The sequence below is a fragment of the Chinchilla lanigera genome, unplaced genomic scaffold (assembly GCF_000276665.1).
Source record: "Chinchilla lanigera isolate Chin_1 unplaced genomic scaffold, ChiLan1.0 scaffold00061, whole genome shotgun sequence".
Classification (NCBI taxonomy): domain Eukaryota; kingdom Metazoa; phylum Chordata; class Mammalia; order Rodentia; family Chinchillidae; genus Chinchilla; species Chinchilla lanigera.
In genome coordinates, this window is record NW_004955462.1 from 7591480 (window position 1) to 7612609 (window position 21130).

The 21130-nt window shown below is 39.7% G+C and overlaps 1 protein-coding gene across 3 annotated transcripts; it reads left to right on the plus strand.

Moving 5' to 3' along the window:
* The first annotated feature begins 517 nt into the window (after window positions 1-517).
* Window positions 518-19929, plus strand: Sell (selectin L). 3 transcript variants are annotated; one of them, XM_005398184.2, is made up of 10 exons: window positions 518-687; window positions 1490-1571; window positions 4256-4642; window positions 5580-5687; window positions 7881-8066; window positions 9227-9412; window positions 10902-11030; window positions 15288-15306; window positions 18472-18515; window positions 19507-19929. In XM_005398184.2, the coding sequence occupies exons 1-10, from the start codon at window positions 685-687 to the stop codon at window positions 19659-19661; spliced, it is 1299 nt and encodes a 432-aa protein (XP_005398241.1). In that variant the 5' UTR covers window positions 518-684; the 3' UTR covers window positions 19662-19929. The 3 variants fall into 3 exon arrangements, with proteins under 3 accessions (XP_005398241.1, XP_005398242.1, XP_005398243.1); XM_005398185.2 differs by lacking the exon at window positions 10902-11030; XM_005398186.2 differs by lacking the exon at window positions 18472-18515 and having other exon boundaries at window positions 519-687; window positions 19507-19616.
* Window positions 19930-21130: the final 1201 nt, after the last annotated feature.

Here is a 21130-nt window from a genome sequence, read left to right on the forward strand (position 1 = left end):
CCTAAATCTCAGGGTTTAAATTTAGGAAGTGCCATGAACAAAGACTTCCACTAGGGGGTGAGCAAGGAAAGGTGGAGGAGAAGTAATTGAAATTAGTCAAGTCTCCTGGTTTGACAGAAGTCATAAATTTGTCCAAAATACAGCTGTGATCTGTGCTATTACCAGGACAGGGGTTAGCCTAGTGTTTTAAAGTGAAATGGAGGGGTGGGGGAGAAGAAGGAGAAATGGAGGACAACAAGTAGGAGGAGAGAAAAAATGAGGAGAAGGAATAAAAATAGAAACAAGGAGGAAGAAGAAGAATTGCAATAAATATGATATGGGACAGAAGAGGAGAAGGAAGGCAAATATGCATAAAGTAGAAAGAAGTAGGTAAAGATGGAGAGAGAAAAGTAGGAAAAATCTAGCCAAAGTACCTTCTAGTCTGCAGCTTTTTTCTTAGGGGAGGTGATAGAGGTCAGTATAGAGAAGGGGTGGGGAAAAGTGGAGAGAGAAGAAGAGGTGGGAGGGGAGGAGGAGGATGTGAGACTAGTCTAGAGAAATGAAAGCAAGCAGCTCTTGTGGGTGGCACTTGGGACAACCTTCCTGAAGCACAGCAGCTCCCCTTTACAGGGACCTGACACCCCAGAGGCTGAGCTGAGAAGGCTACAAGGCTGCAGAGGAACTGGAGAAGAAACAAACAAAGCCATGGTGAGCTTCCAGCCTACATAATTTCCAAATACTCAGAGTGAAACTCTTCTTGGTGTTGTAGAGCCAGGTTGCATGGGGACAAGAGGCAACTAATCTTGCCAATGGTTTTAAAAATGGTAGAAATAAAAAATACCCTTAGGGTCTCACAAAAGTGATCCCAGCATCTCTCCTCTCAGATGTTGATGTCCATCTCCCCTACATTGTCTCTGGTGAGATTCTAGTTTCGCAATAAAACATAACAGCTACCTGGAAAATGATATGCTTCAGAAAGTAGGGTTCTAAGGTCTGCATAAAATCTGTGGTTTTCCTCATTTGAGTTGCTTAAAAATGTACTTCTTATTTGGATCAAAATGAACTATTTTCCTTTCCTGGCTCTTGTCTGGCTATTTAATTCTTTTAGGTACTTAAGGCACTGACCCATCATGATCAAGTAAGCGGATAAATCTAAATATCACCAAAGTTTATTAAGCACCACAGACACTTTCTAAAATAAGCACACCATATGTTAAATAGTTTGATCTGAAAGTTGGACAGAAAATCAGGTACAAAAATTACTGAAATACAGAAAAACATCAGAGCAATAATGATCAGCAATTTAAGACTAAAAAATGGATTCGAAACTATGCATCAGTTTTGGGATAAATTTAATGCAAGTTTTTCATTTATATCTGAGAACAATATTACCTTGGGTAAGATTAGTATGTGTGTTATGTTTTGAAATTTAAGGAACTTGTAGGCACCACCTCAAGGTACTATACATTTGTGGTTTACACTCTAAATATCCTTCTGTATTTCACTGCAGATATTTCAATGGAAATGTCAGAGTTCTCCAAGCAGTTTATGCAAGATCTTCACATTGTGGATCTGGGCAGTGCTTTGTTGTGGTATGTTGTGATATTTGTATATTGCGAAGACTTTTTAACTAAGGATCACTTTTCTTGAATAGCCATTGAGAGTAAACAGTTGCAGAGAAAATTATTAGGTAGACTAATAATTAGAGAAAATTATCAGGTAGAATTAGATGCAATTCTATACTTTCTATGAGTATCTCTTTTCTTCCTCTTACCTCTAGCATTTGCCTGGAACCTCCTGATCCTATCTTTACCTGCCATACCCTTTGCTTCCAGGTCCAAACCTTGATAATCTCACAAAACTTTCAATTTTGAAGGGATACAGTTAATTAAGAGATCTGTCATAAGGCCTTCATAATCTGTACCCAGTTATTTAGCACTTCATTTTCTATTAGTTTATTGTCTATCAGTGGAATTTCTACAGCTATATTCTAACTCTTTAAGGCAGGGTTTTTAAAAATTATTTTGATCCTTCTTCCACTGACGTTACAAGTTTTGTGTCTGAGTCTTAAAGACTCTCCAGCAATAGCTCTGAGGTTTCTTTCCTATTTCTTGGGTAAGCTAATGTCTTCATACCTCCTTGGATTTTCAGCTCTGATTGTGCAAACACACCTACTATGCTTTTCATTCTCTGTGTGATTTAAAAAAAAAACCTACAGTGAATGCCTAAACTAGAAAAAATTATCACAGTAAAATACACATTATTATTAATCCCCTTCAAAATACCACCCCCACAACATTTCTAACACACTTATCTCATTATGATTGCCACTTTCCTAAGCAGTTCTGGAGTGTCTTTAGTTCATGAGTGTCTTTAGTTACATTTCTGTGGCTGACTCAGTGTCCTGAATCTATGCAAACTACTTACATTTCATGGTCATTTTTGACTTTGGGGAAGAGCCAGAAGTTGCACGGTGCCCAATCCAGTGGATGAGGACAAACTAGGATATCTGTATAAGCTTGCCATTTGGTGGATGGCATTTGGCAGAATTCAACATATATTCATCACACCTTTTAATGACACTCAGGAAAGAGGACTTCCAGAACTGCTACAAAAAGTGGCAAGAACAATGGGATGTGTGTGTGTGTGTGTGTGTGTGTGTGTGTGTGTGAGGCAAGGGGAAGATTTGGAGGGGGATTAATGGCCATGTGTCTTTTACTGTTATACATTTTTAAAATTTAAACATTTTCCATAATTTTCAATCACCTCTTACATATTCCCTACCCATGTCAGCCCTATGTCTTATGAGAACCTAGCATCATTTTCATTCAGCAAGTATTTCCTGAGTCTCTACTATTTTCAGTTTTGGATATTAAGGATACAGCAGTGGCCACGACAGTTTATTCCATGTTAGAACTTAAATTCTAGTGGAAATGAAATTTCAAAACCATGTTTATGATGTTATTGTAGGATATTCTTTACTCATTAATCGTGTGTTTTCTAGTTCTCTGCTCATTTCTAGAGTATTTGATCTGATTGAGGTTAATTATTTTCTCTTTGCATGTGTTATTCCTTGTCCAGAAACCTAAAGAAACCATAAGAACTGGATCTAACCATGACTTGGCATTTCTCCATGGTGCTTGCTTTACACAGTGAAAACACAACAAAGATAGATGACTGTAAAAACTTCTACCTTCCTGTAAAATAGTATTTCACATAGATCATACCATGCTTAGAATGGCATCTATCATTAAAGGGTCTTAGTATAATTACATAATTATTGTTTAATTGTGCTTCTTCAAAGCCCTTACAGTTGAAGCACTCATACGTTTGTTAAGCACTCTTAGCTGGCTATCTTCACTTACATAACATGATGTAATCAATTTCATAACCCTACATCATTTGGTTTTGTAAATTTTTTTTCTATACAGTTAGCTACATAAGGCTTGGACTATGAATTGAGGCATTCCCACAACAGCTTTTCCTATATTAAGTATTATCTTTTTGATATGGAAGAGAGTATGTAAAAGTATGTCACTGTCTTTCCTGTTCTTATTTTGCTTCTCCTTGAGGAGCAGGCCTTAGAAAATTTATATATATATATATATATATATATATACACATATATATCAAGAAAACAATAATACATATTGGCCTTTAGGAAATTATCCCAGGATATAAAAAAAGTAAACTGTTAATTTTACAGTTATACAATATTATATTTCAATTATTTTCAAATGATTAATAGCCATGAAGAAAATAAAATATGAATTTCTTTTTTTTTCTTTTTCTGTTACTCCCCTTCTGTTTGTTTGTTTTTTGAGACAGGGTCTCACTAAATTGCAAAATTGCCCAGGCTAGGCTCAAATTTGCAATCCTCTGGCCTCAGCCTCTGAATTTCTACCTGGGGTTATAGCTCAATGGTAGAGTGCTTCCTTAGAAATCCCCAGGGTTCAATTCCTAGTACCACAAAATAAAAAAGAAAAATGAATTTCTAAAATATGTTGGTTAAGTTTCGCTTGAAAACATTTTCAGAAAACACTATTTCATGAAAATAAATCTAGAAAGCCGGTGCATTCAAGTAAAGCGACAGCATGAATAAAGGCTTCTATACTCCAATCAGAAAGTCAGAGCTCCATTTCAGATCTGCAAACAGCTGACACTGGGGTCCTAAGCCAGTCACCTGGACTTTTCCTTCTCTGTTCCTCATCTCCCAGTGGTGGGCTCAGCTGGGTTAGTGCTGAGGTATCACACATGTTATGCTGATGTCTTTCAGATTTCCTGGCACATCATGGGACTGACTGTTGGACTTATCATTATTCTGAAAATCCCATGCAGTGGGAAAAGGCTAGGATGTTCTGTCAAGCAAATTACACGGATTTAGTTGCCATCCAAAACAAAGGAGAGATTGAGTACCTGGAGAAGACTCTGCCCTTCAGCCGCACTTACTACTGGATAGGGATCCGGAAGACAGGAAATACTTGGACGTGGGTGGGAACCAACAAGTCCCTCACCAAGGAAGCGGAGAACTGGGGGGCTGGGGAACCCAACAACAAGAAGTCCAAGGAGGACTGCGTAGAGATCTACATCAAGAGGTCCAAAGACTCGGGGAAGTGGAATGATGACGCCTGCCACAAACGCAAGACAGCCCTGTGCTACACAGGTGGGAGTGACCACACCGTGTCCACTGTTACCTCCTGCTCGGGGCCACTCGAGTTAGAACAATCTGACCATGCCACGGGAGGGCCAGGGGAGGACAGCACTTACTGCTTCATCTAAAACACCTCCAGTCCTCTAAATCAGCTGGATCTTGTCACAGCTGAGCATTTTTAGTGTGTAAAGCCAGTCCCCTATACCTCTGAATTCAGTTCCATCAAGGCGATTGGCCCGCTGTGTGGGAGATCAGGAGGAGCTGGATAGCCAGAGCCCTCAGTGGGCCCTGCGACTTGGGGCTGGTTTATAGCTTGGATTCAAATCACCTGCTTCCTCCCTGTGGAGTAGGGGGCTTGTGCTAGATGTTTTCTTCTTGGCCTAATCTTATTAATTCTGTACAGCAAGGTATTGCACTATCAGCATATGACAATTTATTTCTGTGCAAACTATTACAAAATTCAGACACAGTATTTTTCCAAGTCATATTTTAACAGTGAAATACAGCGAATTTGGTCTTTCATAAATTGGATCTTACTATTTTAGAACTTTGGATATTTTAATCTTAGCACTTTCTATAAAGAAAGGTATTGTTAAGCAGAGTGCAGAAATGATTAAGGTCAGGTCATCATTAATAAGTTTATCATATGAAAAACAAATAATTTCAAGGGTTTCTATATATGCCCCTGTGTGTCCCCAAAATGTTATACTATTATTATCTATAAATGTATTTTAAAAGCATATAAATGCCTATGGCCAAATGTCTAGTATGGTTCACAAACAAAAATTTTAGCACCTGATTTTTATGCAAAAGGGCTATGTGAATGTATGAAAAAAATCCTTCCTGTTTATTAAAAAGTCTCCAACAAAAAGTTAGCTACGTCTAAGGAAATGACTCTGAGTGCTAAAATGTAATCACATTAAGATATCTTTTTCTGACCTCGTTAAAGCTTCTTGCATGCCCAGCTCATGCAGTGGCCATGGAGAATGTGTGGAAGTCATCAATAATTACACTTGCAGCTGTGATGTGGGATACTATGGGCCACAGTGCCAGTTTGGTAAGTCCCTTTCCTTTCTTTGTTTCTCAAAGGCACAAGAATCATCATAATTTATGTCAGAAGTTCGTTGGGAAGAAATGATACTAGCCATTCTGAGAAATGAGAAGTTCTGATCAGAGTTATGCTTTCACAATGGTTATCGTTCTGTAAATATTTCACAAGTCAGCATGAGGTTCTGATGAATTATGAAAGTCACTTCTAACCAAGTTTTTTTGGGAGGGGTTCATTTTGTTTTGTTTTGAGTACCACAAAGAACAAGGTGGTCACAGTAAGAAATCAGGTATGATAGACTCCCATTCTCAAGAAGCTCCCAATCTAATGAACATCCTGCATTAATCAGAATTCTAAAATCTGAAAGAAACTATGCCATTTATCATTAGGAGGGTGAACTGATCCAGAGGGTAATCTTATTTTTTTATACAAAGTCATTTCATATGAGAGATACATAACAAATTCTATGCATTTACTTGGGCTGGGTATTTAAGGAGTATAAAAAGGTAAATGTATTCTAGACTGAGCCTTTAAAGGAGTTAGAATTAATGAATGGAAATTCTGTGTGTTCATGTTTGAGTTGTGGAAAGCAGACAACTGGGTTATACCTGTGGGGGCTGGAGACTGCTGAGTGGAGGGAGCTGGCCTTTATTTGGCAATGACAGGCAACTCTGTATTTAATATTGGCACACAGGGCAATTATTCTAAGAGCAGCAGATAGGATAGATTGGAGAGCAAAAAGAGAAGATGGAGAAGGTCATTGGAAATCCTATAAAATCATTCACAGCTATGGTGGTGGAAATGGAGAAAATACAAAGATTCAAAATCAGAGTCTTTGACCCAATCAACCACTACTGAAGAAAACAGATCCTTTGATTGATGTTGTTTGGCTTTCAAAACTATAATGTATCTAGTGCATAAAAATTATAGGAAGAAAAAAGTTCACAAAGAATAAAGATTTAAAGCCAAGGTAAATTTCAATGTCAATCAACAGGAATAGATCTAATTCATTTCATTTAACCTTTGAGCCATGACTCTGACTCAGTGTGTTGCTCCCATCCACGACTTAAAAAAAATCCTTATATCATAGGTATGTCAATTTCACTCCTTTCTAAACATCGTCTTCATCCTCCCCTCTTCCGGCTTCTTCCTCCTCTTCCCGCTTCTTTTGTGTTTCCATCATATCATTCTTTTCTGATTGTATTTTTACCTGTGCTGATTTCTCCTGATTTCTTTCACAGACACTTAGTCAAACCCACAAGCTAGTATTAATTCTCAGATTCTGTCTTTTCTGTTATTCTTCTGACTCTTTGTGGTCAAACTTACTGACACTTGTGGGTTTATAAATATGTGTGATCATTGGACTGACAAATCTGTCGCATGCCAAATATGCTAAGAATATCCTTTGGGAGGTCTAAAAGATGATAGACAAAGCTAACTGTCCCCAGCCACCTTTCCCTTTTGTAATTTTTATCTCGGTATGTGGAGTCACCCTTTATATGTGGTTATGACGTGAGACTCCCACCTCCTCTGACATTTGTGCAAGGCAACATAGCACCAATTTTTATAACATTTTTCTAGTATGTCTCCTACTTTTCAGCTCTATTACCATTGCCTTCATTATCTTTCTCCTAAATTATTGCAGTGGTCTCCTAGATGAGCTCCACAGTTTTAAATCAGCTCCCATATGTTACACATACTATAGGCAGGCTAATTAGTTTAAAACAAAACACAAACACACACACATACACACAAAAAATGACCATCTACTCTTTAATTTACACCTCTCATTGTCCTACAAGTGAAATCTAAGCTCCTTAAGGCCTAGAGTAATACTTAATATATACTAGGTACTCATCAATCACTGACAAAGATAACAGGATTTGGTCTTAGCTCCTATCTTTCTCATTGATCACAACTCATATTCTTCCCTGCATCCTCTTTCCTTTTAGTAATAGTCATAGTTCTCCACCAACCATATGCGCTTCATATCTAATTGAGTTTTCCCCAGCCTTCTCTTTCATTGTGCACATGGCTACCGTACCTGTTCATCTGTAAAAGTTAGCACTGGAACCATTTCTTTCAGGGATATTTCATTGAACCCCACGACAGGCATGTGTCTATCAAGTGGCAGAACTAAGATTCAAATTCAGGCATCAGATCCCCTTAACTTTCCCAATACTGTTCTTTCCTTTACTGAAGTGGTCCAGTGTGCACCTTTGGAGGCCCCAGAGCTGGGTACCATGGATTGTATTCATCCTTTGGGAGAATTCAACTTTCGGTCACATTGTGCCTTCAACTGCTCTAATGGAACAAACCTAACTGGAATGGAAGAAACAACTTGTGGACCATTTGGAAACTGGTCGTCTCTAGAACCAACCTGTCAAGGTGAGTGACTTCAGATTACAGGCTTTGTCATGATGATCCTGGGTCTACGGTCTGAAAAAGTTCAGTAGAGTTTTGCTAAGAAGGCTGTAACCACTCTTGCAGCAGAATTTAACCTAATTTAGATTACAGTGTGACGCCTTTCAAAGGGTTTTTTTTTTTACTAAAATTAAAAAGAAAACCTCCAAATGAAACTACAACCAAGTACCTCTTATGCCAACTGACAGTCTATAATATGATTTGTAGCAATGCAATATGCTTATTGTGTTTTCTTTATTTTTTTCTAATTGCTGTTGTACAAATAATCAGTCTTGCTGAATCTCAGTTAAATTTTGGTTACCCTCCTTTCCATAACACCTATTTTATGTGGTGTCCTACTTAACACCAACTGGTTTCCTTCTCAGAGGGTAGAGATCTATCTTTTTTTATTTGGTGTATTCTTAAAATCATCTCATACTTTCCCCCCACATGAACTCTTAAGAGAATAACAACCACTGTGAAAACAAAACCAATTTGTTTGTCTTTTTAAAAAATTTTTGAAATATAGTAAGATCCCTCACCTTTAGCTACCAAAATTGTCCCTACAGAGGAGAAAATGGGTAGCGTCTGCACTTGTGAAGTCTTGCAGACATTTTCTACACTGATGCTCCTGATTCGTCAGCTTAAATAGTTTAACTCTCAGAAGAAGTATCAGAAGCAACTCACCTGCCTAATTTTACAGAAGTTGAGATTACTTCAGAGAATTAAGATGATTTTAAAAGTTCCTGGCTAGACTTTACAACAGGTGGAAAAGTGGAAACTCCACATTCCCTGGGGATATTCCAAGTGCTCTTGCACCAGAGGCTGCAGGACCCAGCACTTGTGGCAGGGCTGGACAGCCACCAGGTGGGGGCAGTAACCTGGGACAGCCACCTCCACTCCACTGTGGGCTTCCTGTGCCCTCTTGGCATCATCCATGACCTATCATATACACCATCATTCTCAAGAAAATAATATCTGGGAGCATTATCAGAAGGAAAGGCTGGCAATTAGGAAATTCTAGATTCATGTAGATGTTCCACAGTTACGTTGGAGAGTTGTAACTAAAAATCTTTTGGTCAAGAGAGGGTCTCTGCTCAGAGATACTATTTTGTGTTGTTGTGTTTTGTTCTTTTTCATTGAAGTGATTCAGTGTGAGCCTCTCACAGCACCTGATTTTGGGACCCTGGACTGTAGTCACCCTCTGGCCAATTTCAGCTTTTCCTCTGTGTGTACCTTCAGTTGCTCAGAAGGCACTGAGCTAATTGGAGAGAAGAAAACTACTTGTGGATCATTTGGAACGTGGTCCAGTCGTAGTCCGATATGTCAAAGTGAGTAAGCTTGCTCCAATATTCTGAAAACTTATCAGATGCTCGGAAATACTTTTAAAGTTCATTTTGTTAAACATGTATGGCCCAATGCATATAAATATTTGTATACATTACCTTATATTAAAGCATTTGTTTTTCTCTCCTCCTTTAATGACAGCCATTTGCTTTTTTTCATTCTTAACTCTTTCCATCTTAACTCTTCAAGTTTTAACCAACTGTTTCTACTGACTTTAGAATGGGTTTCTCATCCCTTCTTCTATGCCACTACAATGTGACTTTTCTGTTAGTTCCCTGAAATGCCTCTATAAGGTTACCAATGGCCACCTAGTTCCCCCAAAAATGATACCTCTCAATGATCATCAAGCCAATGTCTCCCAAAGCTGTCTCTGTGTTAGGATCGTGTCTCCTCATCTTTGCATACCCCCCACCTGACAGACTACTTGGTGATAGGTGCTACAATACATGCACCTTGAAGTGGCATAAGAAAGAATAGCTGCCAGTGTCTCCCCTGAGCCATTTGCATAGATAACCAAAGTCTTTAAGTGGTGGCACCTGTAGAAGTTGTCAGAGAAGCTGACCTCTGTGTGTGTGGAGTAAAGTGGGGAGCAGAGAGACAGGGGGAGATTTTTAGGGAGGACTGTGGTCAGCTTTATCAGGTACGTACATTTATCTTTATGGCCTGGCTGGTGTCCATGTCCTCATCTTCATCAAGCCAACAGGTGCCTCTATTTGAAGTCTCTGGAACTTGAGCCTCCACTGTGTATTTGAGTGTGGGGATGGAAACACCTTGAAAGTGTTCATCAAAGCAGCACGGAGAAAAGGGACCAGTTAGACCCTGTGCCAGTATGTGGAAGTAGATTCCTTCAACTGAAGGCATCACAAAGCAGATTTTTTCTTTTTTTTTCCACTAAAAGCCTATAAATGAACTCAGTTTACACTTACAAAAGGGTATGCAGATGTGTCCTTCTGCTAATTTGTGAAAAACATGAAGAGACACCATAGGACCATATCATTTGATAGATCAGTGCGGTTCTCTGCAGATAAACATGTACTTATTTTTGCACTACTTCTTTTTAAACATACAGGAAAAACAATACTAGTTTCTTTTGACTGACAAGTTACTCAGTTCAGATCACTGGCTTTTCTTTTTACTGAAGTTGTATTAGACTTTCCAGATCTTCTCTATGCTTTCTAGTTTGAGCCATTGAGCCAGACCATGGAGCCAAACACATTGATGACCACTTATTACCAAGATTTTTAGACATGGTCCCAGAAGTTCCCTGGATGACAAATCTGGGACTGAGATTCTGTAGGCATTAGGCTAGAGGCTGGCCTCTGCCATAGACTCCAAGTGAGTTTTGTCATCTGTCAAGTGGCATTAAAGTGTCTAGTGTCGAGAGGCATAAGAAGGAAAAAGTTAAAATCATGAGCTGGACTAAAAAAATATGTTGTAGTCTCACATTGTGTGCTTTGTTGATTTCTCTTTCAGAATTAGACCAAAGTTTCTCAGGCATCAAGGAAGGTGACTATAATCCCCTCTTCATCCCAGTGGCGGTCATGGTTACTGCATTCTCTGGGCTGGGCTTTATCATCTGGCTGGCAAGGCGACTAAAAAAAAGTATGTGAATTTAATTTCATATGAAAATAAACCAACTTTAAAGTGAAAAAAAGCAAGAAACCCACAGGAAATTAGGTGCAATAGATTCAACCAAAGCAGGTGCCAAGCTTTACGATCTATAGACCTCAGTCCCCAGAGACATGTAAATTAGTCAGTACACACCTACACTAAAACAAGCCCACTAACTTTTGGTTTTCATTAGGCAAAGCTTTAAGAAAATATCTATTGTTTTCAAGGCACCTTGCCAGGGGAGTAATAGCTACATTAGACATTCTAATGATTTTCTGTTCTTAATTTGGAAAAAAGGATGCATAATCTCTGTCCCCTAAGACCCTACATGCCTTTGACTTGGAAGTGAGCCTAATAATCTACTTAGGTTTTCAAGATTCTTTTTTCCAATACCTGGCCTCTTTAGAGTCACATACTTGCCTGCCTCCTAACATGTGTGAGTGACATTATTCTTGGGAGAACCCCCTGGTGTTCTCTGTGATGTCACCAAAGCCAGAGTGCTTTTCCTCCACTCTGGACTGGAGAAGGAAAAGGAAGAAAGAGGACAGCCTTGAGCAGGTACTATCTGCTGCCTGGACAGTAGGTAGAGTAACATCAGGGAAGAACATGGCATTACTGCCCTTTCCTCCCTGCGTGCTCCATCCGTGCCTTGACGTGAGACCAATCTTTCAGCTACAGGCCCACAGTCTGCAGTAGGCTTTGGGGGTGTACCGTCATATTTAGTCAAACTCATTGTAAAATTCATAGACACTGGGAAGTTTTTAAGATACCCTGTTTCCAGTCCAGGGGCCATGGGTAACCTCCAAACAATTGCTAACCTTTCTGTGGCACTCATTGATTGCCACTTTAATTTCCCTTCCATCACTGAGTTAGGATGGATTATGTTCACTGGATATGGGAGTGAACAGTTTCCCAGCCCATATGCACTGGCACTTGCAAAATTATTATCTACCAATCCCTAATGGCTTTCCAGTGTGGTCTGATCTTTCATCCAACTTTAGCAACACAAGGTGCTAGAAGAATTTTCTAACTAACCTGGGAAGATAAAGAAGGGAACGCTATCTATGTGCAAGAAATTCACTAGTTGTAACCTGAGAACATGGAAGAGTTGACATGTCTCTACTCCTACTGTTAAGAAATTCTGTGGAGGGGCTGGGGATTTAGCTCAGAGGCAAAGCGCCTGCCTGGCAAGCGCAAGGTCATGAGTTCGGTTCCTGGTACCGGAGAAAAACCAAAAAAAAAAGACAAAAAAAAAAAAACAAAAACCACAAGAAATTCTGTGGAGATGGGATCTCACTATCATATAATATAATACTAAATAATTACATGCTACATTAAGGCAAAAAAAGAATGACCCTGCTTTTTCACTATGAATTAGTTTTTCCATTGAGATTTGAGAACTTAACCTTAACTGCCCTTTCCTTGAGTGACAATGGCATAACTGAGTGGGACAAGGCAACTATCATTCAATAACTTTAAGGACTGTAAGGCTGTAAATCATCTTAATAGGGAGGAGATTTATTTCAAAACTTCCTATCTTTTAATAACAAGTTTGTGGAATCAAAAGAATTGAGTCAGTCATGAGTATCTAGTGAGGAGTTAGTGGTCTAAGGCTGTTTCATGTATAAGCAGGTAGGCACAGCATAGGGTTGTTTTTAAACTTTTTACCTAGGAGTCATTTCTGTACAAGATCTCAAACTGATAACTTGAGAACTGCCATGCCCCTGCTGTGAGAATCAGTGTGGGGCAAACAGGAAGCAGATAACGGGCACCAAGTATAGTTACTGTTGTGTGCCACCAAGAACAGGTGCCCCAAAGATCACTGACTGTGTAGGAACACAGGGTGCCTCTCAGGTAATGACTGGCTAGTCTTCATGTGTGAAACTTCTACCATGGCTCCAACTTTCAGGTAAATGACTTTGCCTTCCAAAACTCTTAGTTGTAAGTTGGTTCTTCAAATCTTGAAAAGTATTTTTCCTATACAGACAATGTTAGAAATGATGGCTAGGTTCCCATCATGAATTTACAGAGCTTAGCCAATTCACTGACAAGATTAAAAGTAAAAATAATAAAATTTATAAATTATGTATAATATAAATATATTTATATATAATAAATCTGTGTATATATAGTATTCCTCTATTCAGAGAATTTTATAAGCTTGTTGGGTTTAGAAAGCTGAAGAAAAGGGACAGGCGGAACTTTACAACATCGTGGCCAATGAAGTGACCTGAACCTTGGCCCTATCCTGCCCTCTAAATAGAGAATGAATCCTTGGAACCTAGCATTTGGGCCCTTCCCTGGTAGTCTTGGTATGCAGACTTTAGCTCCTTTCTAGGCAAGAAATAGGTGCCAGAAACTTGACCCTTCCTTGGCCCACCTAGGTACATATTTTTTTGGTCTTAGCATCATGATTCTGATTTAGTCATCACCATTGGCCCGATTTGTAAAAAAAGGAAACAGGCGTTGATGTTTCAGACTTAATCCATAATCCCTTATCAGCAGGGGCCAGACTCAGAGATCACACTCCCATCCAGGTTTGTCTCCTAAAACATGAGTCTTCAGATTCGTAAGACTGTTTTTGTCTTTTTTTAAACTTGGTTGGAAAAACTTTCCACCTGAACCAACAGCCAGGGCATGAACAGAGCACGAAACTAAATGCAGGCCCCCTTAGTTCCCTTTTCTTCAAAAAGAAACTTTCTCAGTAGGAAGAGTTCTACTGACCTATTGTTATTTGTTGTGTTGTTCTCAAAGAAAAAACCCATATTTCTATGTAGATAAACAAATGGAAACTGAAGTTAATTCATATTTAGTTCTCCCTGACTAAGTGTTGTTTGGTCATCAGTAGACTGAGTTTGGGAAGAAATAATTTACAATAATAATTCAAACACTTTTAAGGATTAAAGCAGAAATTGAGCTCTAAGTTCTAGGCCCTGGCCTAAATACTTTGAGTACATTTTCTTTTATCAACCAACAAGGAAGATACAGTTATTTTGTCTCTCCATTTTTTTTTTTTTCTTTTTTGAGAGGGGTATACTGGGGACTAAGCATAGAGGCTTGTTCATGCAAACCAAGCCCTTTACCACTGAGCTACATCCCCAACCCTTTTATAAAAGTTTAGAGACATAGTCTTGCCAGGTTGCCTATGCTGGCCTTAAACTTGTGATCCTCCTGCCTCAACCTCCTGAGTAGCTGGTGTTACAGCATCACTGCGCCTGGTTTATTTGACCCTTTTACAGATGAAGAATCATGGCTCTTAGAGAAAACGTAGTTGTTCAAAGATACACACCCTGCAGGTGGGAAAAAGCTGTCTTCACCTCAGTGGGATGATTCAGAGGGCAGAGTTGCAGCCATTGAAATATACAGCCCCCCAAATAAGTCTTTCTCATCAAAGAGTTACTCTCTCTCTCTCTATCTCTCTTTTTCCCTCTCTTCTTCTCTTTTGTTTTGATTTCTTCTATGCCTCAAATCCTGCAGTCATTCTTTAATGTATTTATTTATATTTTGCTTCTTTCAAAAAGAATGTAAGACAGTTTACAGAATGAATTCAACACAGCAAATTGCAAGAAGCAAAAACTTGGGGCACAAAAAATAAGTTGGAACCAAAACTTAAGTAGGTCACAGAAATGCCTGTGACAAGAAGTCCTCTGTGCATGATAGGAGAGGGTACCAGGCCCGGCTCTGTGTTTCCTTGCAGCCAGTCCAAAGGGAAAGCATAACCAGCCATGTTAGTCATTGTGTTTGTAAGATGCAAATACAGTAGTTTCTCAGATATTGTTGTGCAATTCCTAATAATGAGACCAGAATGGAATATTCTTATGGATTCAGACAGAGAAGATGCTGAGAAATGCTGTGATACATTTTCTTACAGTATTAGCAGCTGAATCCCTTAGGGAAGAGTCTTCAGGTAGGACGAGATGTGGGATAAACACATGAATGGGCATCTTGGGGCTGAGCACCAGGCGACAGAGCCAAGACTTCTGTTTTCATGATCAGCTCAAGAATGGCATGGAACCTCAGAGGTGCAGGCATTAACTCATCTGTTCTGTTGGAGTTCTGTTGGACACTGTTTGAGTTAGATAATTAAGCCAGTGCTCCAAACCCCTTAGAGACAGATGAAGGTCTACCTAACAAATCTGCAGTGTACTCCAAAGGACAGTTTTGAGGATGAGGGGATCCCTTACTTAAAAACTTGATATTGTGTATTTTTGGCTGATTCTATTTGTCTATTTTCTTTCCTATTTTTAGGCAAGAGATCTCAGAAAAGGTAAGTAAGTTTTACGGGTGAAGTTTCCATATCTTTTGATCCTTTCTTTATTTTCCTTAGGATATGTCCTGTTATAGTTAGGCACATTAACCCCTTAGCAGTTGTTAACCTGGGAATCTCATCTAAATGAAGTTTCCAGATAAAGTGATAAATCAGTAGTCTTCCTGCAAAGCTCTGTGTTTGGTGTTAGTACAGCTGAATGAATGAATAAATGTAGAGGTATTAGGAAGGGACAGTTTATGTAAAGGGAGCTATTCTTGATTGTTTCTATTTTGTTGAGGATTACAGGCTAAACAGACATAAAGGACCTACATGTTATAATTGAGAAGCATTTATTGAGACACTAATATACCGTAGACCCATCCTAGACCACAGACCCAACACAGAAGGGTAATGACTACCCTAACCTTAATGACTATCTTAACCCTAACACTAGCGCTGACCTTCAGAAACATGGAAAGGCCGGGCTCATGAATTCTATCCATAGCTTCCCAAAGAGACTTCTTTTTTTAGTTTGGTCTCAAAACTCATATTCTTAACCTGAAGAAATAAAGTGTCTGGCAGAAATGAAAATGGCAAAATATTTCACTTTTATGAGTTTAGTGACTTGCTTTAAAATTTTAGCAAGGGGCGTATAAGTAAAAAGAACTGTGATGATGCATTTTGGTGATATATTGAGCACCCAGCTGGACAACTGAGTTTTTTTAAATGCTGAAAATGAAGCAAGGGGTTTCCTGAAGAGGTTGAGCACTTGTTCAGACAACTATCCTGCCAATCACAAGTGATCGCTTAGTAAAGTTTAGTTTAGTGAGCTGGAGTTCAGGGTGGAGAAGAGATACGAAAGTCAGATCTTAATGTCATCAATCAGCCATACTAAGGAATACTGACCTTACCTTGAGTTCTTGGGGGTATTACTGAAGATATCAGTGTGGGTCATATCTGCCTATTATCAGAGTCACTACACAGCAGAGGGAGAACCACGGGAGGTGGGTGAGTCTGGGGCCAAAGAGACTATTTGAGGGGCATGTGAAGTCATTAGGCTAAAGCTGTCTGGAGAAACTGCAGTGAAATTGGGTTCATGAGATAAGAGGGGGTAGAATTAACTGAAAGTGGATCTTAATGGAGAAGGGAAGGGAGGGAAGGAGAGAGAGATTGAGAGGAAGAGAGAGAGACAGAAAGAGAGAGAGAGAGATTACTATGTTTCTGACTTGGAAACTGGTGGGTAGTAGTATTTACAGCCTTACATAAAAGAATGCGACATTTTGAAGGTAAAGATCTTGAGTTCACGTTTGTACATGTTGAGCTTCAGGTGTCTGTGGTCTGTCTGTAGTCTGTGGGATCTATCCACCACACAGGTCCTATCTTGGGGCAGGAGACAAGGACTTGGGGTTCTCCCATTTCAGGAGGTCGCAGCCATCCCAGGAGTGAATATGTATTTGAGGAGGGAAAAGGACATAGCAGAGGATGGGAACCAGAGTGACATCAACATTCAAGTCAGCCAAGGAAAAGGAGAGTGAAAACAGGTGGCCAGAGAGGTAGAAGCAAAATGGGGAAGAGCCAGGAAACACAATTACCAAAGAAGAAGGAAATGGAAATAGTCTCAAATAGGGGCAGGAGAACCCATGTTTCCAGTGGGTATAACTAGGGTGTTAGTAGGGAGGCCACTTTCAGTGCAGACAGAAGTCAGATGCCAAAGGGTTAAGAAATTATTCTAGATGAGAAAGCAGGGCAGAACATGCAGTCATCTCTTGAAAAAGCTTGGCTACAAAGGGGAGGAGAGATGGGGGTACTGGATGGCAGCACAGGGCCAGTGGAGGTGCTTTTTATTCTATTACCTTATCTTTCTTTAATTGTGCAGATGGGGTCCTAGTAGGAAAGGGGTCCCTTTTTGGAGTTGGCCTCTCTATTTTTGTGGCAGGAAACCCACAAGATGCAAAGATTTCTTTCATGCTCCTACTCACTGAGTGAAAGTCTTTTCTGGCACAGTCTACCCAGGTCTATTTTCTGGCCACAGGAACCACCTATTTTAACTGTTACTACATAGAAACAGATCGATCCAGGTTTTCACATGTCTTGAGGGAACTGGAAGAAAAGTTGGCTGGAAGGATATTAGCATGAAGTTAATTACCAAATTAAGCAAATTGCCACCTTAAGTTTAATAATTCACTGATTCTTACAATGAATGAATTAATCATTGTTTATTGAACTGTTTTGTGTTAGAACAACGCCAAGCTTGATTGAGCCAGCAAGAGGAGTGAGCTCTTGTCCCTAGCCTCAGAGAGATTACTATCTTGTTGGGAAGTTAAGACAGAAATACAGGAAAAAGAAAATAAAATTAGAAAAGTACAAGGCAGAGTGGGGTAATGGCTAGTGAATCTTGTATTGGTGAAAAGAAAGATCAGTGGGCTTGGTGATCACAGAACAATCTTATAAAGGTGGTGGAAATTGGATTGCTTTGGGGTTGAGGTTGATGGAGAGAATCAGAGAAGGAGGGCAATCCGGAGAGAATGAAGTAAATCATGGTACATTGGAGTGGCTGCAAACCCATGGTAAGGAGCCCATGAAAAGGGCCTGGAGCCCATGGCTTATTGAGTTTCTGTGGAATTGAAGATGAAAGGAAGATTGGCTCCACCCACATGAGCCCCAGTTGCTTTATCAGATGGTCTGGAAGAACCGAGCAATTGCTCAGCCACCCTGGGACAACTCTCATTTATTGACCACAGTGACCTTAGTTCATAGACTCATAGAATTTTAGGTCTGGAGAGAATCTTGGTAGACATCATTCTCAAATTCTCTTGGTAGTAGAACTAATTAAATAACTTTCCTGTATGCCTTGAACTAGTGACAGTTAGTAGTAAATTCTTATCAAATATTAATTTCAATGAAGTCAGTAAATGTTGCCCACAAGCCTGTGAGAGCAGGTACTATTAATATCCCCATTACACTAGGCACAGAGAGTCACAACAACTAGAGTGACATCGGTGAATAAGTGGCATAACAGATTTTCAAGCATCTGGATCCAAGTATCATGTGATCCAGTTATCTTAATTCTAGAACTCAGAAAACCTGACTCTTACATTACAGTTACAAGTCCCACTTGCCCTCTTCTTCTACTAATGTGATTTTTTTTCCCCAATGAACCACTGTGTCATGGCACTGAGGAAGGCTGGAGTGCAAGAAACAGAGTATGTTTCTAGAGAAAGCCACAGGTAAAATGAACACTAAAGCACTAGGTGCTGATTTATTTTTAAGCCGTGGAGCTGATGCTCTCCATCCTTTTACTAATTCCTATCAGCTCTAGGCTGGTGAATGAATGACTCCCTGGGCAAATGTGGTTTTGTTTCTTGGTGGTTTTTCTGACTCTTCTGCAAACTGGTTCTGTTTATCATGTTTGGTTTCCAGTTCTAAATTCTACTTGGGTAAAAGCTACACCCAAGATACACAGGAAGATACGATGCCAACCTCAGAGGAGGGTATCTGTTGTTAGATTCTGTTTTCAGAAACATTTTCATCTCTATTTTGGCAAGCATGTTTGCAGCTGCACAGCTGTGGTTTGCCCTGACAGCTCATTGTGAGACCAGAGTCTCAGAATCTGAGACTTTGAAAGGTGCTAAGACACACCAAATTTGATTCTACCCCTCCTTTCCAAGAATGATACAGTTTAACACATACAAAAGTGCCATTTATTTCATAAAACTAAATTTGTCAACAGCTCAAATCATATCCTACCAGAGTGAGACATTTAGACCTAATACTATTCCTTTCATGAGCTTTGATTTTCTCTGATTTGACTTTCTCTATTTGAATATGTCATCTTTCACATTCCTGAGTCTCCCGTGTTCACACCCAGCATTCTTCAGACTACTCAGACCTGGAGATATCAGCTGCCAAATAGACATCTGTCCAAGTGGCATCTGTGACCAGCAGCATGAACATCACTGGCAGCTGCTTAGAGATGCAGAACCCTGGGCCCCACAGACTCACTGAATCCACTGGCATTTTAATGCCACCTCTGATGGTCCAGTCCTCTTCCCATGTGCCTTAAAATGTCCTATACTTGGGTCCAGTGTTTCTAGCTGAGAGCATTTCCTTGTGCTTCTTCTCACCTTTAGGGAATATTTTCCTTGATTATTAACACTTTAATGTTGGCAGTTGTTAAACCTCCTTTGTTTATCTGATAATTGCTTGCTTTTCTTTCAGCATGGATGACCCATACTAATCCACACCCTGGAGATACTAAAGAATCATTGGAAAATGACTTAGAATCCTTCCATGAAGAGTTTTGCATAGTGATGTCTCCTACATCACAGATGAAGTGTGCGTCCTTCAGTGTGTCTGGAAGGACATCTAAGTGATCAATAGCCCCTTCTATTCCCAGTTTGCTCCTTATCACTCCCATCCCTGGCCCACAGTTGTTGTTTATATAGCTCAATCTTTTGTTATCTTTCTGTAGAGAAACAAGACCGGGGAGGGGGAGATTACCGTGAAATATAAATATATCTGGTTTTGCTTTTTCCTGTCTCTTGTTTTCCATTTCAATTCAATATGGTCATGATAATACTTCTAAATATTTTGAAAATTTGATACACATGTAACTGCAGATAAATTTTCTTGCAGATCAGACTTTACCTCCTCAGTCTTTTGTATACTGTGGGGTACCCTCTTACAGAAATTTCATAAAGTTGATGTTGTCCTGTCCTTCCAATTCAGGGAGTTCATGGGGTCTTACTCAGGTTAGAAAAGTCCTATCTGCACTGCACTCTCCTTCTGTAAATAAAGGTCATTCTTTGTAACTACATTAGCCGTCCCACCCTCTCCAGCCATCCCAAACCTCAACTTCCGTGTGCAGTACCCATTAGCACCAAATAAAAAGAGAGAACAGGATAGTACCCTGTATTATGTTTTAATTTGGGGTCCTGCTGTCTCTTCTTATTAGACTCACCCAGATTTCCTGAAGTCAATCCTTTTTCTTATGAGCATTATATTGTAAATTTAGAGACATCAATGTACAGTTGGCTGCAGGTAACATTGCTTTGATGTTATAAAGAAAAGCTAAAACAGGTAGAAAGATCCATCAACATGCTAAAATTAATCCCTTTCCTTCTCCCAGCTCCCTTACCTACCTGCATCGGGGTGAGGGGGAAAGGCACGGGGTGGGGAGTCAGACACCATGAGGATCCTGTTTCTGTCTTCCTGGTGTGACCTAGGTGAGTCATTACCTCTGTGAACTGCAGAGCTGCTGATGAAATGGGGATACCATTATCTTCCTCAAACAACTGTTCTCCATATTAAATGAAGTCATTCACCTGTTACCCAGAATACTAATTTTTATGAAAGCAACGGGGTTCAAAGTGTAGGAGATCTGTCTGTAGACAGGAAAAGAATAGAATATGGCCTCATTAGGATTTCTGGAAAATCCTGACTGGAAAGAGAGAGGGAGAAGAAGAGAGGGAGAGAGAGAGAGGTGATAAGCAGAGCATGGAGGAAGCCAGGTGCCTTAACTAATTTAGTAGCCCCTTGCCCACTTTCAATAAAATGCAAAAGAGACAAGGGGTGGCCACTTAAAAGAAAACTCTTATTTAGTATATAAAATTACCCACACACACATATGTATATGTGTATTCCATTGCTGTACTAGATAACACACATCCCTGACTTTAAATCACTAACCTTTAAATTGCTGACTTTTAATCACTGACTTTAAGTTGCCTTGTCTGTAAGGCTTATCAATCTATAAATCCCAGACACAAGGCCCAACAAGGACAAGTGGGCATGTTGAGAACAAACAAAGTACACCAAAGGAATGTGCACACAGGCAGTGGTG

Excerpts from the sequence above, each read along its gene's own strand:
- Sell (XM_005398184.2), top strand. Across the intron at positions 8,067-9,226 it reads TCTAGAACCAACCTGTCAAG|TGATTCAGTGTGAGCCTCTC; the intron begins GTGAGTGACTTC and ends TTTTCATTGAAG. Across the intron at positions 18,516-19,506 it reads GTTTCTAGAGAAAGCCACAG|CATGGATGACCCATACTAAT; the intron begins GTAAAATGAACA and ends CTTTTCTTTCAG.